We start from the raw sequence: 27,433 nt of genomic DNA on the forward strand, positions 1-27,433 counted from the left end.
GTTTTGGCCACTGGGCTTTTCAAGAGAGGAAATAGTTATATAGATCCTTTGGTCACATATTACTATATTTTCTTATCACAGTCAAGTTACAGTCCTTTTTATCTGACTATGTCCAGTGTGAGAGGATTTAAAGAATATGGGATTAAAGTTCAACTATGTAATTGTGATTACAGTATGTAGCCGCTTCAGTTAAGGTATGTGTTAGCTCAGACGTTGATTGCTTAGTGATATTATGAGGTAGAACTTGTTGGAATACCACATATAGTCCTAATTATGGTTATTTAAGAAACTCTAGCCTGTGGGTAGAAACTCTGGACTGCTGGAAGGCATGGTGTAAGATGGTGGCTCGCAGTTAGACAGAACCAGTCTCTGGGTGCCCTTCGAATGCATCTGGAGTCAGTTATTCATTAGGGTGCCCCTGCTTCTTCGCCTGCCATTCAGAAGGGGCTGCAACCTGGCTGGTGGTTTGTTCACTCTCTGTCCCGGTGCGGCTGCTGGATTACCCGATTCAGCTTGAGGAGGAACGTCCGTGTCCTCCTGTGGTTCTGTGCGCAGTAGAGCACCTCTGAAAGAGCATCATTGCTGCGCTATGGCTGAAGGATTCTCAGCGGCACATCTGGGAGGAACAGGATTGGTCTCTGTGTGGCTGTTATACACACGGCAGCCCGGTGGAGGCTATCAAAGGGTTCTCACTACATTGTTACTCTCTCAACTACCAGGCAGGCTGTTAGACGGATTGTTACTCTATTGCAATCTCCTGAATAGCTCTGATCCCGACAAGAGCTAAACGTAAGGTACACCTGCAAGAGCTTTGATTTTTGGGCCTTTTCACTCCCAGTGACTTACCATATATTGGCTGGGATGCCAGTTAAGTGGACATCAAAGGGAGTGTTGGGGTGCTGGATGGTGGCGGCTGGTCCTCACCCCATGAAGGCTCAGAAGGAAGCAGCTTCTCCCGAGTAAGCCTTTAGCTAATAATCCTGATGGACCTAGGCAGCCTAGAAGCTCTGTGGAATTCTCCATTGCTGCCCCACACACATTGGGCTCTATTGAAGGCTTGAGCCTGCCTGGCTCAGCCTGTAAGACTGAAAGCACTGAATCAGAACCTGATCTTCCCAATAACTCTGGTACGGCTCTGCCCATTATGGATCCTTCGAGGCAGCGCACGGAGGGTCGTTTTTATGCTATCAGAAAACTCTGGATTACTATATTTCCCCTCTCCCGGTTGCTATGACAGCAATTGGAATAGAGTGGGGTCTCCTCATGTGACATTGTAGACTATGGCTCTTCCCTCAGACTCTCAGACTGGGCCCGACTCGTCAAAGCTGTCTGGGAGCACTAGCTCTTCCCTCCTAACCTTCAACGCCTTGCTAGTAGAGTCTCACTTTTTGCAAGGGTGTGGAATTTAATCAAATATCCGCTTGTCCATTGGACAGTTTGCTTCCTAAATCTGCTTGTCCTGTAAGAAAATCTACTTGTCCCTTTGGTGCCATGTAGTGTGGTGGCAAATTATGGTAGCAATTTCTTTATGTAAGAGCTCTGATAAAAGCCTCTCTGATTATGCCAGAGCTAATACTATAGTAAGGCTTGAATACTAGCAATTTCAAGCCCTACTATAGCAATTTCCTTATTTTGCCACCTTTCCACAGAACTACATACTGAAGCTGGAGGAAGCAATAAGCAGTAGTTCCAGGGCTGGAATGCCTTTGAGCCTTTGCAAACCTACTAACTTGAACGTTTTAAGGATTTTCACAAGCTCTTCCTTAATCATTTCCCATACTGGGAAAGGTTGGAAACTTACTTCTGACAAGGGCAGAAGCAGAAGCTCTTCCAGGGTTGGGAACAAAGTGGTTGGAGGGAAAGTGAATTTGTAAATGCTCAATAGATTTTTGCTTGAGCAAATCTACGCATGCATATTTGCTCGAGCTACAATGCAGCTACAATTATTTTCTAGGAGTACGATTTCCTGTCTACTTCTTTAATTCTTATGAATTCATGAAAGCCACTAATGCAAAGACATATACCACAGGTGCACTTTTGTGACTTTCTTGGGCCCCCAAATAGGTCTGGTGTTAACCAAGGCATTTTGTTTTTAATAAAATTCTATTTATTTCTCTCTTCATCCATCAGCTGATTTTACTGTGAGTGACAGTATTCTGCTCTTTTGCAAGGAGCATATTGGCACACAGTCATTTTGTTCAGTGGCAGGAACTACTGTGACAATGTGTGTTCTTTTAGACCAAAAACCTTTTTTTGTGTGCTTTTTGCCTATGTTTGTTCCAATGATGAGGGCCTGGCAGCTCCCACAACAATAGAGTGTTACAAAAGCCATGTTAAAACAAGACACGCAATGACAAAACCAAAAGACTGACAACCAATGTTCAATCAGTTGACTTTGCCAGTGCCTGTTTATTTTCATGCTTTCCATAACCTTGCTGAAAATGTTTTAACTGATTTTCCATTATGAATATTTTTAGGAAATACTAACATACCTCAGCACATTTTACTAAATGATGCTTCAAAGCAATAGTACCCCAAATTTCACAGTAATTTAGCAAAAAATGTTTTTTCCTATTTGTATTTTTTCTGAACATTGTATTTTGAAAGCAAAGAATCGTCAATCTTGCCGACAAGCTTCTGCAAACATTTGCATCTAATCGTAGAGCATTCTAGGAGCATTATACGTTGACTCATATTGTTAAACATTTCAAGCGTGCTACACTTTATTTTACTGGAGCCATGGTCAGTAGTGTGGTGTAACTACAATGTTTAATTAGAGTGCTCACCCTAATAAAGACTTTGCTTTAAAGAACCATAAATACAAGTTCCTATAGTAATAACACATGGACAAAAATATTATGTCAACTGCAGACAGTTCCCTTCTCTGTAAACCGGCAGCCAAAGGGTTTGCGCTGTAGGGGGTTGGGCCTACTTGTCCTAAGTACGAAATTATCATGAAAACTTGTTGTCTTTGACCCCCAAACAATATGCCCTGGATGTTGGGCTATAGGAATTCCACACCCTTGCATTCGTGTCTCAACAGATGCTATCAGGGCTCTGTGGGAAGTGGTTGATGTGGCTATTGCTGTGCAAGGAAGGTCCTGAAGCTTGAACCAGGAAATTCACAGGTCCATATTGTACAGTCTTCTCTGTCTGGGGAGGCAGCCACTTTATGGCCATTACTCCCTTTGGCTCTCGCTGCCACAGGGACTTTCTCAGACTCTGGTAGCTCGTCTGATAATGACGATCAAGATGGTCAAGACCACACCATTCAACCACAGCCTGTGAAGAGATCCTCGCTGCCTTTCGGTACCTTAGGTTCTGCTGCTGCCTCGGACGCTCTGGGCGGCTCAAGTGGCACCAAGGGTTTGACAACTATCCAGCTGGAGGATATATATATATGTAAGGCCACCTTTGAAAATGGGGTTTTGGACCTTCCTTCTTTACTAGGCGAGGAGGAGCTGCTCAGGGACCCTGATGGGACTGAATTAAAGCCTTCTAATTCTTTTTCACCTGTCTCCATTCCTTCTACCACCTAGTCAAACGCTAATTGGCTTCTTCCTAAGGGATCAGTTTCCAGGGCTGGGGGACGACCTGTGCAGGGATATCATGTGATCAGGAAGCCCCTACTTAGGCTGCCATTCACAATCTCCTCCTGTAACAAAGGGAGAAATATCAGAAAGGTTCTCTCCCATTGAAGTCTGCTTATTTACAGACCCCGGTAATTTTGAGAAAATTGTCAAAGGATATGGACGTTATTCAGTCCCGCCTTGGTGAGGTAGAGACTTCCCAGGTCGCCCTTTGCTCGGCAGTTGAAGGCTATTGATCATATACCCTCCAGAACGGCTCTCAGTTCGCCAGTCTTTCCTCTAAGAGGTAAGATCTGGAGAACAGGTTGCAGAGAAATACCCTGAGTGTTTTGGGTATCACAGAGGGGACAGAAGGCGATGATCCTAAATGCTATGTTGGCCGTCTGGTTAGAGAATCTTCCCCATACACCAAGTGACCTGGACATGGAATGCATGATACAGAGGGCACATTGTTTCCCATTTAGGTGTCCCAGCAAGGGTGGTTATTCCCTTTATCCCTGTGCCATTCTTATCTATGTCGTAAATGTCATACTACAACAGGAGATTCAGATTGGCCTTGCTTAAGTCAGCTATTAAGGCCTATGGGGTTGAATTTTTTTGTCTTGTCCAATTTTTGACATCAACCAGTGGTGAGGTGCTGGCAACTCTGGGAACATGTCCCTGCTCTGCAGAGAATCAAGGCAACAGTGTCTCTTATGCAGCCAGCAACACTGTGGATTAGACTTGTTGGCAAACTTAACTTCTGCTACGATGGCTCAGAGGTTTTGGAGCTGCTAGCCAAATGGCAACCTAGGAATTGAGTTTCTGTTCTTCTTTCTTCTTCTTCTTCTTCTTTTTTTTCTTTCCATTTCCTAGGCAAGATGGCTTCCAGCACTATTGTTCTTTGGAAGCTATGTTGGTGTCTCTTGCTATCACATGTACTGGCTGGTTGGGGGCTCCTCCAGAGTTGCAGGGGGTATTATTAATTGGCTAAAAGTTTTGCTTGGACTATCTGTGTGGGCTGTACAGTATTGTCTTTAGGTTAAGATGCATTCAGAGGGGGCTTGGCCCCTGGGCTATCTGTGATCCTCGGTCATCTAGTGGTATGTTTTGGGTTCCGTGGTTGATGGCTCTTCTTTAAGTGCATAGAGCATGGGGTGGGTGGTCCTCTTAGTTGGGGGAGTTGTGGGGTGAGGGCAGAGGAGGGATGAGAGGACGATTTGGTGTAAGTCTGGGTGTGTGATTTTGTGTTTTGGTTGCCAGGCTGGGAAAGGTTGAGGGTAAAAGTTGGAGAAAAAGTAGGCAGTGGGGAATAATCAGTACAGTTGATTTTTGAGACCAGCATTTGGGGAAGTCGCGGTGGGCGCTTTGTTTGCTTGGTTGAAACATGTGGATTCTGATATGCTGGGATAATGGCTGGTGATGATGATGATGATGATGCAAGATAGCCTGGGAAGAACTACTTTCTCTTAAACAACAAATTGTTTGTCTCTAGGAGACTCATCTGCCCTCCGAACAAACTCAGAGTGATGTTACACTGTTGGCTTAAGATAGTAAATGGGAGGTTGTGAAGCAAAAGGTTGATTCTGGTGGGCAGTGGTGCCATTCAGAAAAAAGCATGTGCTTTACAATTAGCTTAGTCCAGTTTTCGAATGATGATGACCCGACAATTGTTAATTTTTTTTGTTGACTGAGCTCCCCCATGGCCATCACCCTTCATTATCGGTGTCATTTTAACTTCACACTGTGTGTCTGAAAACAGATTCTACGCCTCAGGACCAGGTCTGTTTGAGTCCGACTTATTGGGGAAAGCAGCAACTCAGGGGACATTGAAAGAGCTTATGTCCTCATATGCACTCGTTGATCTATGGCGTTAAGAGAGAGCTTACAAACCTGCCTTTACTTTTAACTCTACCCCCCCACAAAACTCTATTAAGTATCATTATGTTCCTAGTAAACCACTCTCTGATCTCACTCTCAAATATTCTGCTTAATCCAAGAATTATATCTAATCTCAATTCGTTATCTTTGTTTATTCAATCAAGAAGGCTCCCCAGGTCTCCAAGGGTGCAAAGGTGGACTTGTGAGCGAAGACTGCTCTTGGAAGCAGACTGTAAACGCTCAATGAATATGCTCCTACAGGAGTATTTGGAGGTTAATATTGGATGCATTAAAGGCTTTTTGTTCTGAACATCCTCTGAACTTTGTCACCCATCAGTGGAGGGTGGCTACTGTGGAGGAGACCCAAATGCGCATAACACATTGGGCCTGATTACAACTTTGGAGGAGGTGTTAATCCGTCCCAAATGTGACGGATATACCACCAGCCATATTACGAGTTCAATAGGATATAATGGACTCGTAATACGGCTGGTGGTATATCCGTCACATTTGGGACGGATTAACACCTTCCTCCAAAGTTGTAATCAGGCCCTTAGTTCCTTGGAGGCTAGCCTGGGGCATAGTGTAATCACCACTGGTAGGGCCGCGGATGGAATCTGTCACTGCGCAGTTAACTATTCTGTAGGATTCTCTCAGGAGGAGCACATGTGTTGGGTGATTAACAAAGCTAGGCAATTGGTAAGCTTTAAAAACATGAAGAGACGCGCTGGCTACCTTCCTTTAGAGTTAAGGATAGTGCTAATATGAATACTATTCAGCAGATTTTAAATGAAAAATGGGAGCTTGTGGCAGATCCTTTGGACACCAGGGAGGTATTCCAGCAGTTCTACCAGGATCTGTATTGAGAGGACTGCTTTGCCTCTGCTGAGGCGCTACACCAATTCATGGGGTGAAATTTTCATCATAAAGAGTTTCATGCCTGGCTGCCTAAATCAGATTAGCTCATAACATTGTCTGCAGTAGAAACTGTTATTAGCTCCTTAGCTAAGGGTAAGGGCTCTGGTCCCGATCAAATTCCTTTAGAATGTTATGCGGTTTCTCGCATATTCTGGTCCCAGTCCTTCAGGATCTTTTGAACTCTTTCAACATGCTTGGTCAGGGCCCAGGGTTTTGGGGAGAGACCAACATTGTCCTGGGAAGGATCTTACCCTCTCAAAAAAGGAAAGGATCTTAGCCTCTGTGGCATGTACCATCGAACCTCTTTAATTAACATTGACTCTAAAATTGACACACAGCAGTGATCTAAGGGCTGGTTGATTCAAATCAGTCTGGGTTTCTTCCTGGACAAGACAAAACTTCACATGTTAATATGGCCATTATAGCTCTGGAGGTTGCTTCAGTGGATGTGGTCTCTGATGGAATGATCATGTTTGATGTGGAGAAGGCCTTAGACCTGGTTTCCTGGCTATTCCTGTGGGTGGTCATGGAGTCAGCAAGACTTGGCCCTTGTTTTATATTTAGAGTCCTTCAACATTATGTTGGCCTGAAAGCTAGGATCTGCTATTCAGGATCTCTTTCAGATTCCATTGACATCTCTCGAGGCACCAGGCAGGGCTGTCTTCTATCACCTCAGCTGTTTGCATTATACATTGTCCTGTACCAAGCTCTTAAAATGGCTGAGGATGTCCATCTGCTACGTATACACCGATTTGGGGTGAAGGTCCTAGCTTACGCAGACGATATGACAGTCCTAACCCCAACCCCGGTTAGGGCTTTAAGGGCAGTAGAAGCAGCCGCATTGGCATTTGACGATGTTTCCAAATATAAGCTCAACCTCAACAACACAGAGGTTCTGTTCAATGTTATCCCCTGCATCCCCATGATAAGAGATGCAAACACTCAGCCACCAATCTGTGGGTAGAACTGACGGTATGAATGGATGATGTAATTGAATACAACTATGGGAAACACTACCAGCAGTCAGTTTACGTCTTCGTTAAGTGTAATCACCTGATTGGTAGGTGTAATCTTATTAAAAATGATTATTCTCCCCAGGTATTTCTACCCTTTTCGATGTATCTCTCTTCTTTCCATGGCATTCTTTAATAAGATTGAGGCATGCTGGCAGAAGGTCCTCTGCAGTTATAAGAAGCCTTGCTGTAATATACAGCTCCTGCAGCTGCCCAGTGAAAAAGTTGGGGGTCTCCCTTCCTGTTTTGTGGTTTTATTATCTTGCTATGTTCTTGCCTTAAATTTGTTTTGTTAAGGGCAGGAATACATGGTTGCAGAGTCGTATGTTTGTAGATAACTTAGCTCAGGGGGATTTGATAGCCCCCAGGAACTGGCATGATTAACACGATCCACTCTAAAATGACCCGGTATAAGATTCTAAAGGTGTTCCATCTAATTTAGAGCTCCCTTAAAAAAGTATTTCCAGGTGCAATCCTTTTTAATCGATACCCGTATTTAGGATTCAATCCTAACTAAACTCTCTCTATCCACCCTAGCTTTCAGGAGAACCGTAAGGCGGCGAAACTTTTTACCCTTGGACAAATATTTAAAGAGGATATCTTTCTTTCTTTCTTTCTTTTAGACTGCAACAACAGATTTCTCGTTCTCGGCATTTTAAAAAAAATCTTTTTAGGTACTTGCAAATTCAACATTTTATCACTAACCTCAAAAAAGATGCGATCCACTTCTTTAAAAGTATTCTCTTATACTTTTTAATGAGAGCTCCTGAGAAGGGGAACATCAGTCTGGCATATAAACTAATTTTGTCTGCTGAACTAGATCATCGGCCTGATCTTTTTCAGCTAATGGCAGGTGAATGGAGTCAGCATTTCCACAAAGTGGTAACGACAGAGGATATAAGGTTCAGTAACTTTCCTCGCACAGAGCATCCTAAGCATTTCACAAATTAAGGTCCACCACATCAAGTGCATTTATGACTGTTATTATATTCCCCAACGTTTATGGGTAATGAAGCTCAAAGAGGATGATCGCTGTTTTTGATGCAGGGTGGAGAGGGACAGCGTGGTTCATGTCTTTGCTATCTGTCCAGTCCTACCACTGGGCTTTTGTCTTCTGGAAAATGAACAGTATTTCACATTTGCCGTTAATGTGGGATTAAAATTAATCATGTTGGGGCATTCACCCTCTATTCCTCTAAATGCTCTGGGGTTAATTTTTTTTTTCTGGCCAGACTTGTTCTGGCACGATTTTGGTTTGCAAACGCAGCCCACACCACTGGGTTTGGTGGTGTGCATTTCTGAATACATGGTTCTTGGAAATGTCTGTGTTAGATAATGAAGTTCGTAGAAAGAGGTTGAGAAAGATTTGGGACCCAGTTATGCTCTGGATAGGCAAGACCCTGGGTGGTCAAGATAATGGGTTTCTCTCTTGATATTTTTCCCACAACACATCTTCTACTTTGTTTGTTATGATTGTTTTTTGTTATACTTTCTTCCATTTACCCCCTTCTGCTCTGTGACTTTATTGCTTTGTAGATGTTAAGATATTCTGGTTTCTTGTATAGATTATGTTCTCCAATTAAATAAAATCCCCTTTCCCTTTTACATGCAGTTATATTTGAGTCAAAGATACTTACACTTATGCAGGACATGTGCAGGAATCTCTTCCTCCATATGAGCCTGTGTGGGCAGATTTGCAGAGATCTCTGTATTTGCCTACATGCAGGGATTCATGCATTTGTTATTGTCTGCGTGCAGTCCTGCTGAGTGACACTCTGTGCGTACAGTAGGGGAAATGTATGCTACCTTTGTTATGTGTCATTGGTGTAAAGCATTGACATTAGTATGGCATTGGTGTAAAGCATTGACATAAGTATGGTATTAAAATGTGTGTTTGCTGGATAATATCTACACAACTTCACACTTAGGTAAACTGTTTGAATGTACCTGCATTTTTTGGGGTGGGAGCATGCATCTCGCTTGCAAGACACTTATGTTAACAATAAAAAGGGCCTGGAGCTTGCTCGTTGTTTACTATTAGTTAGCTTACCAGGCACTCTGCTTTACAGCCTTGTAAGTCGTCACTGCAGGCCTGCCATTATTTCCGATCATTTCTGTGGAGCAGGGACCAAGCACTGATTGAATAAACTTAATCAGTGCCAGCCCGTGACTGGGATATATTTTGTTCTTTTGAACTTCTAGTGCCCTGCAGACAGAAGGTGTGTGATTGGCAAAAAGTGTGCCCAGCAGGACAGATAAAATTGCTAAGTTTTATTTTCTATAGTTAACTTTATTTTATTTTGCCAAGTCTTCTTTGCTCACTTTGCACTCATGTTTTGTTTTTGCTCTTGGGCATTGTTCTCAAATTATCTTGTTCTAAATATTGCAAAGCAACATTATTTATTTGTTATGTGTAATTTCGGAAAGTATGTTTTAACACATAATCGTGCAGTATATCCCAATCCATCCCACTCCAATTGAGGCCAATCCACCTCACCTCACCCCACGTCAGTCCACTACACTCAGTTCAGTCCACCCCATACCAATCCAGTCCATCCAGCTCCAATCCAAACCACTCACCCCAGTCCTATCCACTCCAATCCTTCTAACCCACCCCAGTCCAATCGAAAACAATCTGCCCCACTGAGCACTCAAGGTTCGAGTCCAGCCAGACTCTCTTCCTTTTTTTTAAATTTATTTTAAATTACGAATCATTTTAATTTGTAAAAATAACAGATACATTTTTATTTTAAATTCTACAGAAATATCTCCTTCTAAGTAGATCATTCATCAGAACCTAAAAAAAAACTACTGCTCTTTCAATCTTTTTCTCTCATTCACATATACACACTCAGACCCTTATGCACCCACTTAGACAATCCAGCACCCACTCACAGACCCACTCAGTCCCTCTGCGCACACACACAGTCCTAGTCAGACCCTGATGCACCCACTCACATCCCCCCTTAGACTCTGACACACCCACTGTCAGACCTACTGACAGCCTCATGCACACACTGACACACCCACAAAAACACTGATGTACGCACTCTCACACTTAGACAGACACTCTCATAGCCACTCTCACCCCCAGATACTCTCCCACACGCCTTCTCACACCCAGAGAGGTCACGGACAACTTCCGCTGCATAAGGCCAAAGGGCTGTGCACAGCATGGGGTTGGGTGGTTAAGGGGGTTTGCTGCAAGGTCTGGCTGCGAGCTAAGTTTTGCAGGCAACCGCCGCCGCACACGGCCAAGGGCCAGAGGTGGTTGGATTAACGTATAGTAATGACAATTACTATACGTTAAAAAAGCCCTTAGAAATTCACTGAAAAAAACAAAGGCTACAGTTATAGTTAGGAAATAGAATTTAAAAAACCTAGAAATTCACTTAAAAAACAAAGGTTACAGGGACATTCTAGTTAGGCTCACATTTTAAACATACAAAACCATAGAAATTCACCAGTTATAGTTACAGTTACCTCAAGTAACTATAACTCGTGCCCTAAGGTAACTCTGACTCGCGCCCTCGCCATGAACTGCAGATTACCCCACAAATTACGGCACTCATGACATCTTTGATAATATAATTGATAATATCAATGTAATATTTGCAGTAAAAGTTTTGACGAAAAAAACGATGCAGTTTTGATAGTTTATACACCTGCTGCTGCACATAATCTAGTATGAAAGACAGGAAATTACCTAGCTGACACAAAACTACTCCATTGTTTGGCGGTGGTGTATGTGATCAGATTCAAAATTGACTATTAAATACTTTAATGGGGTTTGCTATAAACTCCGTGTTATAAACTCAGTTTTCCGAAGCACTAAATCAAAGGGATGGAGAGAAATGTTTTGTGTTAAGATGTACTCGGAGCACAGGATGATGACTTAAGTCTTGTTTCAGTTCTTTCAACCATTCTCTTTTTATGACTTCAAGGCTGAAGGAAAGGAAAACCTGCTATGAAGGAATGCGCCTGCAAGCTAGATAGAGAGTTTCAAATGTTCATGTTGTCACTCATTGATTAAGCACTTTTTTTGGTACTGTTCATTGAGCTTTGCTAGCATACTGTTTGAAGATAAGTTAGATAGTTTTGTGTTATGAGCGTAGACTTTTCTTGTAACCATAACTGTCCAGTATCAAATTAGTTATTACTCATCAGATTTCTGTAGAGTAGACTTGACTGTTTATTTATGTATGTATGTGTATCAAGGTACTAGAGGCTGTGCATTCATGTGTTTGTGAGAGGTAGTCGAGGGGCTTGCTGTTTGTGTAGGAATGGTGCATGTGCCGTGGGGCAGAAGGACCCGTGTATTAATGCTTGTCAGAAGAGGAGGATGTTGTGGAATGCTGGGAACCAGTGCTACAATTAACTGGTGGATCTGCTTAGGTTTTGAATGTATTCTCTTTGTCCTTTTAGGTACTCCTCACCTTGAATGAGGTAGCCATCTGCTTTGCTGATATGCCATCAAAAGTGTCTGGGGGCTTGCACCGTGTCCCTGACCAGAGCTCAGAGGAACAGGCCTGTGGAACTCACTTGCCAATTGGTAAAAATCTATTTTCCTAACTTCCCTAAATTGACGTAGGTCATATTTGTCATATTTGTCCTGAATGATACTGCCTTATTCTGAAATGATGTCACTGACCACAGAAATCTTCTTCTGAGTTGAGCTGTCCTGCCTTCGTACTGCATTATGCCTAAATGTCCTGTTGATTAATGTAACATTAACTTCATAACCTATTGACTCCACAGCAGTTGTTGTATATGTTTTGTGTCCTCTTGTTATATGTATGGTTTCAGTTTATACACCCTACAAGCAAAACTGGATGATTATCTTTTCGCAGGCGCCATGCAAGATGAAAGCATGTGAGGCAAGAAGATACTTAGTTTACACAATTAAGGTTGGAGCAAGTTTTGTGGTCGCTGGCTGTCAAAGGCCCTGCAGCTGGCTGCCTGGGTGCAGTACTGCCTACAAATTACACTAGAGTGCATGTCTGGTCCTAGCAGACCCGCCCCTTTTTCGCCACCAGAGGGTCACTACAGCAATTGTCTAGTGTTGAGAACCTCCATCTTGAACCAGCTGTTTTTTACTCCTTAGCTGGTATGCCTAAACCCTGTTATTTTGTGATTTTCCATGCGTACAGGGAGTCCTTTCTGAAATTCATAAACTCAAATGTTGTTATATGCAGGAGGTAGAAGCAATATGTTCTTTGCCTTATTTATTGTTTTAGAATCGGAATGTGACCGTCACTCAGTTATCTGCTCAGTGTTTTTGAACAAATTAGCTTTTGTGACCATTACCTGTGACAAACGGTTAAAAAAAACGCAATTACAACTTGAAAGTCAACATCCGGGACAATTCTCACCCCCCCTCAAAAGCATTTACGTTCAATAATGATTCTTTATCTGCGGTCCAACGTAAACAACCTTCTCATGTTGGTTGCTTGTAGTGTGCTAATGCGGTCCTAAGGCATCATAGAAGTTTTGAGAGGAAAGGAAGTATTGTTATGGATTAGCATTTGCACTGCACCAAGTCCGAAGTAGCCGAGATGGAAGAGAGCATGGTGGTGACGATAAAATAGGATTCTGGAACGATCAGTGCTTGTAAGGAATTCAGTGAAACGAAATGGTGAAATAGCAAAATGTGTTTTCCAGCGATGTTTAGGAATTCTACATTCTTGCCACTGTGGGTCCATGCAACAAGACTGGGCTCTTGTTCTCCTTAACCCCTTTGCTGCCAGGCCTTCCCACCCCCCTCAGGTGCCAGGCGTTTTGTTGGCCATTTGGGGCAGTTCGCGCTTAGGCCCTCATAACGTTTTGTCCACATAAGATACCCACGCCAAATTTGTGTCCCTTTTTTCCAGCATCCTAAGGATTCTAGAGGTTCCCCTGGTGGAGACCAAGAAATTAGGCAAAACATAGCAAAAATTTCGGGTTTTGCAAAAAAACAGGAACAAAGGGCGGCAGAAGAAAGCATGCGGTTCTTTCCCTGAAAATGGCATCAACAAAGGGTTTGCTGTGCTACAATTACCATCTTCCCAGCTTTCAGGAACAGGCAGATTTGAATCAGAAAACCCAAATTTTCAACCCAATTTGGCATTTTACGGGGACATACCCCACTTTTACTGTTTTATGTGCTTTTAGCCTCCTTCCAGTTAGTGACCGAAATGGGTGTAAAACCATTGCTAGATCCCGGACAGCTAAACATTTCTGAAAAGTATACAAAATTCTGAATGCAGCAAGGGGCCATTTGTGTAAATCCTACGAGGTTTTTCTACAGAAAATAACAGCTGAAATAAAAAAAATATTGAAATTGAGGTGAAACAAACAGCCTTTTCTCTCCACATTTTGCTCTGTAACTTTTTCTTGCCAATTCAGATTTTCAAAAGCAATATACCGTTACATCTGCTGGACTCTTCTGGTTGCAGGAATATATAGGGCTTGTAGGTTCATCCAGATCCCTAGGTACCCAGAGCCAATAAATGAGGTGCACCTTGCAATGGGTTTTCATTGTATACAGGGTATACAGCAATTTATTTGGTAAAATATAATGGGTCAAAAATAGGTATCAAGGAAACCTTGGTATTTCCAAAATAGGCACAGGATAAGGTGTTGAGAAGCAGTGGTTATATGCACATCTCTAAATTTCGGGGTCCTCATACTAGCATGTGAATTACAGGGCATTTCTCAAACAGACTTCTTTTTTACACACTGTCTTACATTTGGAAGGAAAAAATGTAGAGAAAGACAAGGGGCAATAACACTTGTTCTTCTATTCTGTTTTCCCTCAAGTCTCCCGATACAAATGGTACCTCCCTTGTGTGGGTAGGCCTAATGCCCGCAACAGGAAACGCAACATGGACACATTACATTTTTACATTAAGATCTGACATGTTTTTTGGAAAGTGCCTAGCTGTAGATTTTGGTCTCTAGCTTAGCCCGCACCAAGGGAAACCTACCAAACCTGTGCATTTTTTAAAAAATGGACACCTAGGGGAATCCAGGATGGGGTGACCTGTGGGGCTCTCACCAGGTTCGGTTACCCGAAATCCTTTGCAAACCTCACAATTTTGCCAAAAAAACAACTTTTTCCTCACATTTCGGTGATAGAAAGTTCAGGAATCTGAGAGGAGCCACACATTTCCTTCCACCCAGCATTCCCCCAAGTCTTCTGATAATGGTATCTGACTTGTGTGGGTTGGCCTAGTGCCCTCCACAAGAAATGCCCCAAAACACAACGTGAATACATCACATTTTCCCAAAGAAAAGGGACATGTTTTTATGGAAAGTGCCTAGCTGTGGATTTTGGCATCTAGCTCAGCCTGCACTTAGGGAAACCTACCAAACCTGTGCATTTTTTTAAATTAGACATGTAGGGGAATCCAGGATGGGGTGACTTGTGGGGCTCTCACCAGGTTCTATTACCCAGAATCCTTTGCACACCTCAAAATTTGGCAAAAATATATTTTTTTCCACACATGTTGGTGATGGAAAGTTCTGGAAATTCAGGGGAGCCACAAACTTCCTTCCTTTAACCCAACGTTCCCCCAAGCCTCCCAATAAAAATGGTACCTCACTTGTGTAGGTAGGCCTAGTGCCCGCGACAGGAAATGCCCCAAAACACAACATGGACACATCACATTTTCCCAAAGAAAACAGACCTTTTTTTTTTTTACAAAGTCCCTTGCTGTGGATTTTGGCCTCTAGCACATCCTGCACCTAGGGACACCTACCAAACCTGTGCATTATTAAAAACTTGACACGTAGAGCAATCCAGGACAGGGTGACTTATGGGGCTCTTACCAGGTTTTATTACCCAGAATCCTTTTCAAACTTCAAAAATTGGCAAAAAAAACACTTTTTCCTCACATTTCGGTGATGGAAAGTTCTGGAATCTGAGGGGAGTCACAAACATCCTTCTACCCAGTGTCCCCCAAGTCTCCCGATAGAAATGGTACCTCACTTGTGTGGGGAGGCCTAGTGCCAGCAACAGGAAATGCCCCAAAACGCAACGTGGACACATCAAAATGATCTATTACAAAACTACCTGTTTTTTGCAAGGGGGCCCGTCATCTAGGGAAATCTACCAAACCCAGACATTTTTGAAAACTAGACACCCGGAGGAGTCCAGGGAGGTGTGGCTTGTCTGGATCCCCCAACATTTTCTTACCCAGACTCCTCTGCACATACCTGACACAGAAATCCCACCAGTTGATGGAAGTCTGCAGACTGGTGTTTGGGTAGCAGTGTGTTGCAGTGGCAAACAGCAAGTCACTATTTACACTGCCAGCCCAAGCACCACTCCATGCACACCGCCATCACTGTTTTTTTTTAAATAACAAAGAAACCACAAGCTAATTATAAAAAAGTACAAAATACAAACACAAAATCGCTAAATACATGACAGTAATGCCAACCGTGAAACGGAACATATGAAAATATAAAACGGGCAGTTTATGCTCCCAGTAGTTCCCCAAAATTATTTTTGGTGTGTTAACTCCTGAAACAGCCGGCCACACACAGCCCAGGCTTTAAGGGACAATCAGGGCAGTACATCCGAGTCTCCCTCCGGATACCTCTTTGGGCGCACAATCTACATTTCTTAGCGGGAAAGTCTGATTTTGGGAGTGGGAGGAATCTGATCAGGAAAGTGGCGATCTTTCAATCTGGCCACATCCTCTACCACTGCTCTTGCAACTCTTGCATGTTCCACCACAACAAGGCTCTCTATAAATGACTACTGAAATTTAACAAATTTCATCCTTGACTCAGGGAAACAATCCTTGAACACAATAAAAGCATTAAAAGTTGCTAAATTAAACAAATGGTTCACCAACTTTATATACCAAACATAAGACTTAAGAACAGCAGTGTAAGGTTCCAACTTCTGATCTACTCTATCAACACCACCCATGTGCTTATTGTTCTCTAAAATGCACATAGGTTTGATCACTTCAGCTTACTTGACCCCAAACAGCCACAGGTGAAGTACTCTTATAATGGATGGTAGTTAGCATGTAGACATCCTTCCTGTCTGGAAATTTCAGAGCTAGCAGCTTATCATTCTGCAAGGCACTGGACTGTCCCTTCTCAAGTTGTGGACAGAAAAACTCCCTTGGATAGCCTTTCCAGTTAGAGCGGATTGTGCCACAAGCAACAGTGTCCACCCTGAACAATTCCTTGAACAACTGCACTCCAGTGTAGAAGTTATCTAAGTACAAATGGTGACCTTTGTTAAACAGTCGTCTACCAAGTTCCCACACAATTTTCTCGCTAGCTCCAAAAGTGGGCAGACAGCCAATACTTGTATCTATACTAGCGTAGACCCGGAAATTATAAACATATCCTGCACTACTTTCAGACAGTATATACAATTAAATTCCATACCATGCCCTCTTGCTAGGAATGTACTGCATAAAAACCAAACAACCCTTGAACAGGACCAAAGACTTGTCCACACTTACTTCTTTGCCTGGCACGTAGACCTCTGAAAACCGATCCACAAAGTGATCATGGATAGGCCTAATCTTAAAAAGAGGGTCATAATCAGGGTGATCTTGTGGCAAGGCTAAAGCAATGACAACAAAATTCAGCATCCGAAGAAGAAGCAAATACCGATTACGAGTAATGGTTGCAGGAAATATAGCCATTGCCATCAAGAGACTAGTAGACCAATAAGAAGCCAGTGACGGCTTCCATATCAGCCCCATTAAAAATGTCAAACACAAGAATTCTTTTCATCTCTTCCAGATTTGTGGGAATCCACTGGGTAGCTCTAGACTGTGGCCTAAGTCTGGCAGCATTGTCCCTCAAATACTGCTCCGCATACAAATTAGTCTGCTCAACAATCTCTTCCAAAAGTACATTGTTCATAAACAAATCAAATAAATTGATAGCCAAAGAGTTTTCCGTATTCACTCTACACCCTGGGAGACCAGTAAAGGCAGGCCACTGTGGCTGCTCCATATTTGGGGCAACCCAGAGTTCGGGTCTTCCAATGGGAAAGGTTTCAGCCCCAGGCTGCAGCACTGTTGGCACATTTGTGTCCTCCTCTAAAACAGGCCCTTCCTCTGCACAGAGAGTTGCTTCCTCATCAGAAGATTCCTCTTAGACAGAAAATTCACTGCCAGAATCTCTCTTCCTCTTCTGCCTCAGATGCAGTCAGTCTTATAATCATGATCAGAAGATGACTCAAAAAGCATACCATCAACCTGCTGAGCGGTCACCCTGCGGCTAGCCATGATCCTTTCTAACAACAAATGGATTGCTAACAACAACCAGCACTGTCTAAAATAGGTAATAAACAAAGTGTGGCTTTATCACAAAGAGTTATGTACCCAAAAACCATACCACTCACTTTCCTGAAAAAGCTACATTCACCTGCAACTACTCTGCACAGACACAGCAATCACCAATGATATCCCACTAAAGAGAAAAAAAGAAAAGAAAATTAGACATAAGGCAAAACAAATAACATTGTGTTCAAATCTAAGGACAATTTCACACACACTCCTGCGTTTAGTACACAACTTACAAAATGTCATTCATGCATGGCAACAATACTCCTTTGAGGTAAATTGTTTTTTCTTACCTAAAACATGCAACTACACAAATTGCAAGTCAACCAGTGCCAAAACCACAAGGAGTCACAGCAGCGGAATCAAAAGCTTTGAACTAGAACAAAAAAGGAGAAATAAACTGTTATAATCACAAATGCAAACACTTCGCCAGTGGACAAACAGCCCGCCACCAAATATTTAGAAATTTTCCTTGGTGTCTAGTGGTCTCTGCCCCCTGAGGGGGCCGATTGGCCTAAAAAAAACTAGGCCCATCTGTCCCCATGGGGGACAGAAATGGTCAACAGTTGTGTGTCCCCTTTGGGGGGGGGGGTGACCCTTGCCTAAGGGGCCGCCCCCCCACACAAAAAAACACACACAAAAACAATCCCTGCCTTGAAGTAGATCGGCCTAAAGAAATAAGCAAGGGGGGCAGCAGATCGGCCTAAAAATAAGAGGCGCAAGATGTTGCTGAACAAGTACCGGCCTGGCTGGGTCTGATGGGAATGACAACTGGTACCTCAGCTCCCCATACGAGATACAAGGTGGCTGTGATTACCCCCCCTCCCTGTTTTGACCCCATCTCCTTCCTGGACATTTCGGAGAACCCCTGGTGGAGGGCATTTTTTTTCTCCCTGTGAATAGTGCAGGGCCGGGACTGAAGAGGCTTCCCGTGCAGGTCGAGTGACAGGGTCAATTGATGTGTTGCCCCCCTGCACCACAGGCACATGGTGCAGAAGCGACAACAGGGAGCTGGCCTGCATAAGAAATAACTGGGACCTGTAGACCGGCCCAGAGACAGAAGACTCTTGGGGGTGGGGATCAGATTAGGAAAAATGTACGAAGGTGCTGCCACATGGGCAGTGAGGGGTAGACTAGCAAGAAGAAGAAGCTGCTGCTGGGAGTGCGGACAAGCATCCCAGGACAGAGGCTATTCTTAAAGCCATCGAGTCATCCCGCCATGCCATGGAGACCAAAATAAGGGAGGAGGGGACAGATTTGGCACTACCCTGGCAGGACCTGAACAAAAATGATGGGGAGGGTGTCAGCTGCTGATACGAAAATTGCAGCACTGGAAGTTACGGTGACTTTACCCAGGAGGTACAGAAAATAAGGACCCTCTCGGGAGAACTAGCAACGCAGGTCGAAGATGCAGAGAGGCGCTCAAGTAGGATTAACCTGGGGTTTCCTGGGGTTCCTAGACCTAAATAGATACTCGAACAATGGCTGACGTCCTTTCATCCGGAAGACCAGATCTCCCGGTGTTTCCAGGTTTAGCTCACATACAGTGCCCTTGTGAGGAGGCCGCCTCCCATGCCCCACCCCTGAGGCCCATGATCGCTTGCCCCCTGAACTACAGAAATAGGGACTGCTTTGCACTGTGCACGGTCAGGGGCCTGGAAGAAGTGAAATAATAACTATAGAAGAATCCTTATCTTTCCGGACTTTACCAGACTGAAATGTACGAATCTTCTATGTTCGATGCTGTACTCTGCCAAACTCTAGTTGCTTTTTCCAGGGTAAGGCTTTCTTATTTGACCACCCAAACAGAGCCTGGGAGTGGCTGGAGGAGAGCCCACAGAGGAGACCAAGTGGGGGTCCTCCTCCTCCAGGGAGTGCAGGAGTTGAAAAGGCCCCTGGGAAAGACAGGCCCACAAGACGACATCCGAGAAGGGGTAGAATTGGAAATACCAAAATGCTTGAAGAGGTGAAGGACCCTGGGGTGGGAGAGACTGAGTCCCACATCAGAGACATCGGAGATCCTGGCCCTTGCACGGAGTCCTAGCGAGGGGCCCTCAGACCCGAGTGACTGAGCTGCACCATTCATAATCTCGCTGTATCGATTTGTGAGCTTGGTGCAAATGTAATGAGGGTGAAGGGAGTTTTGCACTTACAGTTCTACACAGGGTTTAGCTAATGTATTGCTCATGAGGGAGGGTGGGCAACAGACATTTCCCAAATTAGGGTGTGGAGTAGTTTTGAACTCAAATCAGGGAAAGATGGCATGGGGGGAAGACAGTTGGGGTTGATTTTCATAATGGTTTTTGGGGAGGGCACGCTCATACTACATCGATACTACGCACAGAGGATAGCGAGTGGGTGGAACTTGGGTTGGAGCCCCCGGGGACACTCCCTCTGTCCTTCAAACTCATCCATGACATCATTCACAAAATGGCCACTGACGATCCTGTTGTGGAATGTTAACGGGCTGGGATGCAATCTAAAGAGTGGAGTAGTCACACAATATATCCTTCGACAGGCACCATACATGGTGCTCCTACAAGAGACACATCTAATGGGGAATACCTGTAAATGTTTACAGTGAGGCAGGTACATGGTGCTGGCACATGTCGGATAAACGAGGGGCTCCGGGGTGGGGGTTGCCATTTTGTCCAGAAAAAGCCCTTTTCAAGTGTTGAAGACCTGGACTGACCCTGAGGGCTGTTATGTGACGATGAGGGGCAGATGGCGGAGGTAGCTGGTCCTGGTCGTTAACATCTAAATTGCTGAGGTGGACCTTGGATAAATTAAGACTGATCTTAGTAGATCCGTCTAGTGAATTCCACTTCAGTGGTTGGGACTTCAAAGAGTTCCTGGATCAAGGGTTAGACTGATATACACCTAGATTAATACCCCCGATCAAGCCACGCAGCTCACCCATTTCACACATGCACTGGGACTCAATGATGCTTGGCGGAGTCGCCATTCAAGCAAGAGAGCTTTCTCATTCTATCCTGGGGTGCTAAATCTGTGTCAGGCTGGACTATGTGTTCTTTCCCACGTCCCAGATTCCCTGGGCAGAGAGATACACTACTTGGCCTGTGGGATCTCTGACCAGTCCCCGCTAATGCTCCGGCTGGGCGCCGACAGCCTTCTATTCAATCCTCCTGGAAATTTGACGCCTAGGTCCTTAGCCACCCCAAGTTAGCGGAAATTACACTAAACTGTGCACTTTAAGGAGAATGAGGGATCTGCGTCCTCTCCATTTACCCTGTGGGAGGCATATAAGACTGTGCTCAGAGATAGAGCTCAGCTCTCCAGGTGGAGCGCCGCTACTGCAGTTTGGAAAAGACAAAGGGTTTCTGAAGGTAAGGAAGCTACTCGAATCCTATTGGAGTTAATAAGAGTTCAGTACCTGAACTTAGTGACTAATGCAGCTAGACAACACTACCTGGGGACCTATACCCACCTATAGAATGCAGAAAATAAGGTGGGCTGCGTTTTGGCATGGCTGGGGCGGCAGGAGGAAAAAGCATGGTGGGTGGCGCAGGTGGTGACGAAGGATGGAGACACTGCCCACACTGATGTAGATATTGCTCGGGCCATTGCTCAGTACTACTGTGGGCTCTACAAGGCTAAGAGGGACTTCTCAGATAAGGATGTAGCTGATTTTCTAGCTGACCTGGCGCTCCCAGAGCTGGATGAAGTGAGTAGGGACACATTAGAAACAGCCCTGACATTGGAGGAAGTGGAAGAGGCCGTGTGAGCCATGTATCCGAGTAAGATACCGGTTTTGTTCACAGTAGCAGGGGAGGAGGGGTGCCTATCTCCAGATCTTAATCATGCTGTAATTGTGGTCATACCTAAGGTGGGGAAGCCACCCAACCAGTGCTCCTCATACAGACCTATCTTTCTGCTAAACACCGAAAGTAAGATATTGGCCAAAATCTTGACTATTCAGATCATGGAAGGGTTAACAGACCTAGTGCACACCGACCAGACGGCTTCATTCCCCAGAGGGCCAAAAGATTGAACTTCCGATGCCTCCATTTGTGACTGGATTATAAGGGAGCAGATTAGACCCCCAGGGCAGTTATGTCGCTTGTTGCTGAGAAAGCGCTTGACTCAAATGACTGGTGCTATCTCGCTGAGACCCTGAAGTACTTCGGTTTTGGGCCCCGGTTTCACAGCTGGGTGGCCCTTTTTCACCACTGACCCATGACGGCTGTAAGAGTTAATGAAGTGGTCTCAAAATCTTTGGAAAGAGGGAAGAGGCAGGGGTGCCTGCTCTCACCCCTCCTTTTTACCTTGAGCCTGGAGCCACTGGAGTGTTGGGTGCGACTCTGGGGAGATGTCGTGGGATTCCCCCAGATAATGGCAGAGCAGGAAAAAAACGTTTTTTATGCAGATGTTGTCTTCCTTTACCTTGAGGATCCAGGGCTCTCGATCCCCATGATCCTGACAATATTCAGAGACTTTAAGACATACTCAGGGTTCTTTATCAACTGGGACAAATCAGTGACCCTCCAGTTTGGATATTGGGATGGGCCGGGGACACAGAGGAGAGAGTGACTACCACTTGACCCAGTCAGTTTTTAAATATCTGGGTATTTATATAACCAGAGCTCGTGAGAAAAGTTTCTTGGAACTGGACCTTACTAAAGTACTGATTGAATCCTGTGATGATGCAGACCAGTGACAGAAACTCCTCTTGAAGATTATGGGCAGGGCAGACTTATTTAAAATGTTAACGCTGCCTAAACTGTTTTTAGTTTTACAAAACACCCCCTTTGATGTCCCAGGGACCTACTTTGACAAAATAGATAGCATATTCCATACCTCGCTCTGGGATGGGGGCCACCTGAGAATAGCTTTAAAAACCTTGTACAGATCTGTGTACAGTGGTGATCTTGCACCCCCAGATATTAGAGCATACCATGGAGCTGCCCAGATGCAGGTGATCAGTGACTGTGGTCACAGACCCTACTCTGAGCCAACCTCTAGGATAGAGAGGAGTACCACGACAGGAGCATTCTATAGCCACTATATATAAGGGAGGAAGCACAGAGGTTGGTCGGCAGGACCAACCAAGACAGTGTTCAGGGCCTGGGACAAAGCTGTGTCTGCCTTGTGCTGGAAGGGGAGAGTTACCCAAGCTTACCCCCCTCTCAGGGGTGGAGGGGTGCCCTGTTACCCGATACAAATGGGCTTGCCAGCTTTTGAAGGTGGGAGTAAATTGGGATCGAAACTCTTGGAGATGTCTCGGTGGAGACTTTGTAACCTTCGAGGAACTACAGCAAGAGTATGCTATAGCCGAGACACAACGGTTCTGCTGCCTCCAACTGATACACGCTTTGTGGAAAGGCCAAGTGTTAGACATGGACCTGCTGGACCATACCCCTGGAGAGTTGGGTATTGGGAGATGAATTAACACATAAAGCAGTTTCCTGACTCTATTGTACGATCATAAACAACACATCTGATACACTAAGGAGGCTGCAAGAGAGGAGTGTGTAGGGGTGTGGAACTTATTAAAATATCTACTTGTTCATGGGGCAGGTTACTTCTTAAATCTCCATGTCCTGTAAAAAAATCCACTTGTCCCTTTGGTGCCATGTAGTGCGGCGACAAATTATGGCAGAAATCTCATTATGTAAGAGCTCTGATAATAGCCTCTCTGATTATGTCTGGGCTACTACTATAGTAGGGCTTGAATACTTGCAATTTCAATCCCTACTATAGCAATTTTCTTATTTTGCCACCTTCCCGCAGAGCTACATACTGGGGCTGGAGGAAGCAGTAAGCAATAGTTCCAGAGCTGGGTTGCCTTTGAGTCTGCAAACCTATTAACTTGCATGTTTAAGGATTTTCACCAGCTCTTCTCTAATCTTTTCCCATAATGAGAAAGGTTGGAAATGTACTCCTGACAAGGGCAGAAGTAGAAGTTGTTCCAGGTTTGGAGGAAACAAAAAGAGGTTGGATGTAAAGTGAACTTGTAAACACTCAATAGATTTTCACATGAACAAATCTACACATGCATGTTTGCTCGTGCTACAATACAGTTCACAAATATTTTCTAGGAGTACGATTTCGTGGTCTACTTCTGTAAGTTCTTGTGAATTCATGAAAGCCACTAATTCAAAGACCATAGTTCATAGATGTACTTTTGTGACATCCTTTAAGAATTGGGTCCCTAATTAGGTCTGTCGTTAACAAAGACATTTTGGCCCTCATTACGACCGTGGCGATCGGTGGTAAAGCGTCGAAAACACAGCCAATGAGATCACCACCACAGCGGAAACCACCAACATAGACAGCCACTTTAACACTCCGACTGCCATGGCGGTAGGAACAAACAACGCAGCATTCACTGCCAACAGACAGGCGGAAGTCAATGTACCGCCCACACTATTTTGAGAGGCCAATCTGCCAGCTTTTCCGGGGCGGTACCAACACCATCAAAAGCAGGGCGGAGATAGTACATCGAAGGGGAACCACTCACCTTTCGACACTCCACGAAGAACCAGGATGCCATGGAGCCCGAATTGCAGATCCTCCCCATGTTGGTGTATCTTCTCATACACCACAAGGTAGAAAGAAGGCGGCGGCGACGGTGAGTACTGCACTTAGCACACAGGGGAGTGGAGGAGGGAAAAGAGAGTGACACACACACACGGCACGCAACACCCCCACCCTCACCCACAACAACATACAAACACATCCAACAACAATACTGATACACCCCGTCACTCCCTGGAAGAACACAAGGACAAAATGAAATGAGTCTAACCAGTTTTATATTGGAACATTCAGATATAGCAGTCGAATCTAAGTAAACAGTATATACAAATTTTACATTATATACACAAGGTCGTACACTGTCCCTTGTAAATGTCCGTGGACCAGTGGTCCAAAAAAGCATGGGCGAAGCCAACACATGACACCTGCCTCAAAACGGAGAGAACACTGCAGGGGCATCAGGTACAAACACAGGCACCTCAGGGGGAAGGGGAGGGGGGGGGCACCTCAGCCAGAAGATGGTACGATGCCACTTCCCCTCAAGGGGCCTCCATGCCCACTGCTTGGTCCTGGGGAGTGCAAAGCCACAGTCTCTCAAGTGAGTGGTTTGCCCACTGCTTGGTCCTGGGGAGTGCAAAGCCACAGTCTCTCAAGTGGGTGGTTTGCCCACTGCTTGCTCCTGGGGAGTGCAAAGTCACAGTCTCTCAAGTGGGTGACATGTTCCACTGGTTCTGGAGGGGCATTGTGCCCAGAGTGCTTGATCCTGCCAAGGGTAGGCAGAGTGGATGCATTTATCCACTGGTTCTGGAGGGGGCATTGTTACCAGAGTGCTTCATCCTGCCAAGGATAGGGGGAGTGGATGCATCTATCCACTGGTTCTGGAGGGGGCCTTGTGCCCAGTCATGCTGCACCTGGGGTGTGGCAGTTACCCTCCTGTCACCTGGGTGTCTGAGCCACGAGATGTACATGGAACAGGTAGCATGATACTCCATGGAGGCAGATCCACACTCCATCCTGCGGGGACTTAGGCTGCCAACTGCTGCTCGTGCCAGTGCAGGTGGTGGTGCCTCAAGTGCCGTGTCCAGGACGCCACCTGCAGCCTCAGACGGCTGCCCATTGGTTATGCTGCTGACTTCCGATATAGTGGTACCGGCTGGACACGTGGTGGTGCCGATGGTGGTGCAGGTGGCCGTGGCTGCGGCGGAGATGCTGCTGGCCCTGGTGCAGGTGTCTGTTGTGGTGGAGGGAGACCCCATACCGTCTCCGGCAGCCTCGGATGGCTGATCCTTGGGGAGGATGCTGCAGACTGACGTTGTGGCAGCAGCTGTGCAGGTGGCCGTGCAGGTGGCAGTCGTTGCGGCGGTGGTGACTGTGGTACAGGTCACTGGCATTCCTGAGGAAATGGTGGTCGCCAACCCCTCACCAGGAGGCATCGTGCCCTTAGGTGACTTGCCCTTTGTCTTGTGTCCCTTCCCCACCTTGGCAGTCGCTGCTGGGACCTTGGCATTGTCCTCTCTGTGTTTGGGTGCGGCCTTGATGGGTGGGTGGTGCGACTTTCCCCTGCTGGAAGCCGGACCCTATTTTTTTTTACCTTGACAAGTGGCGGAATCGGGTGGTCCTTCACATCTGTAGGTGGCACACTGGCAGCTCTGACGGGTGCCCCCTTCGATCCATCCGGACTTGCATGGATCACAGCAGCTGCAGATATGGTGGCTGAGGTGCTGGGCTGGGATCTAGACATCCTGGTCCTAGGGTACAGGCGCGGGGGGAGGTGTAGGGAAGAGGTTAAAGTTAGCTAGGAAAAGTTTTTTAGACACACTGGGACGGGAAGATGGAGGGTGTGTGGGAGTGGAGGAAGAGGTAGTGGTTGTAGGAGGTGTATGTCTGCTGAGTTTGGGTGAAGGTGCATGGGCTAGAGGCTGTTGTGATCTGGATGGCTGTTGAGTGGGTGTGTGCCTGCGTTTGTGTACTTTGGGAGAAGGGCTCACAGACACACTGGGAGAGGACACAGGGGACGTGTGAATGGTAGTGGGGGTTGTGATTGCACATAAGCGGTGTGTTGTAACAGGCGTGCTGGTGACGGAGGCAGTGGCTGATGATGTGCATGCAGGTGTGAGTCGAGACAAGACTGGGAGGGAGGTGGAGGAGGGGGGCACAGTGGAGGCAGTGGATGTTGGTATGTGTGCTTGTGTGAGTGCCTGTGTGATGTGTGGTGCTTATGTTTTCCTAAGCCACTTTTGTCTGTTGATGTGTGTGCATGCTGGTCTGAATGTGTGCTTGGGATAGGCTGAGGTAGAGGTGATTGGGTCTGGGTAGTGGAAGTTGGAGGGGGGAGGCTGGGCACAGGGACAATGGCTGCCATCGGTGCTGAGGCCAGAGCCTGAAATGCTCTCTGTTGGGCCGCCACGCCAGAATGAATGCCCTCCAGGTATGCATTTGTTTGCTGCAAATGCCTCTTGACACCCTGGATGGAATTCAGAATGGTTGACTGCCCAACAGTGAGGGATCTCAGGAGGTCAATAGCCTCCTCACAGACGGCAGCAGGGCTGACTGGGGCAGGGCCTGAGGTGCCTGGGGCGAAGGAGATGCCCACTCTCCTGGGTGAGCGGGCACGGGAAACACGCTGAGGGGCTGCTGGGAGGGCGATGCTGGTGGTGGGGGGTGGCGGCTGTAGCTGGGGTGGGCGCAGAGGTGTCCGCCACCACCAGGGAGCTTCCATCAGAGGAGGAGTCGCTGTCGCTGGTATCCCCTCCTGTCCCCGTCGTGGAGCTCCCCTCGCCCTCCGTCCCACTGGTGCCTTCACCCTCCGTGGATTCACCCTCAGCGGCCATGTGGGATGCCAGCTCCCTCCGTCGCCGGTGCCTCTGCTCCTCCGCCAGATGATGATGTTGCACACAAGAACGTGGTGACAAAACAAGAAGGTGGGGGAAAGACAGAGGACACACATGGTAAGTGCCAGCAAAACCACTACCGTTTGCGGACACAACACACACTGAGCTGCCCTATGCACTAGGCCTTGCCCAGCCACTCACTATAGTAGTCACCAGCACCTGCACACTAGTAGCTGCCCAATTGTACCATTGGGGTAGGGGTGCTTCTGAGCCTGCAAACAAGGGACATACCCTGGCATGACTGCCCTGGCCTAGGGGCACCCACAGCCCCCACCCCCCACCCAGATACTTCCTAAAGTGCGCAGAGTCAGCTTTATGACACTGTACTCACCCCCTTGTGGCTGCTGTGGTGCCCTCAA

The 27,433-nt window shown here is 45.8% G+C and overlaps 1 protein-coding gene across 1 annotated transcript in view; it reads left to right on the forward strand.

Moving 5' to 3' along the window:
• Positions 1-27,433, forward strand: part of LOC138288177 (uncharacterized) — a 190,128-nt gene that overhangs the window by 20,699 nt on the left and 141,996 nt on the right. Inside the window, exon 2 of the mRNA XM_069229501.1 lies at positions 11,807-11,933. Coding sequence (XP_069085602.1) covers positions 11,807-11,933 — 127 coding nt within the window. The remainder of the gene's footprint in view (positions 1-11,806; positions 11,934-27,433) is intronic.

This window comes from Pleurodeles waltl, chromosome 4_1, assembly GCF_031143425.1.
Source record: "Pleurodeles waltl isolate 20211129_DDA chromosome 4_1, aPleWal1.hap1.20221129, whole genome shotgun sequence".
Lineage (NCBI taxonomy): Eukaryota > Metazoa > Chordata > Amphibia > Caudata > Salamandridae > Pleurodeles > Pleurodeles waltl.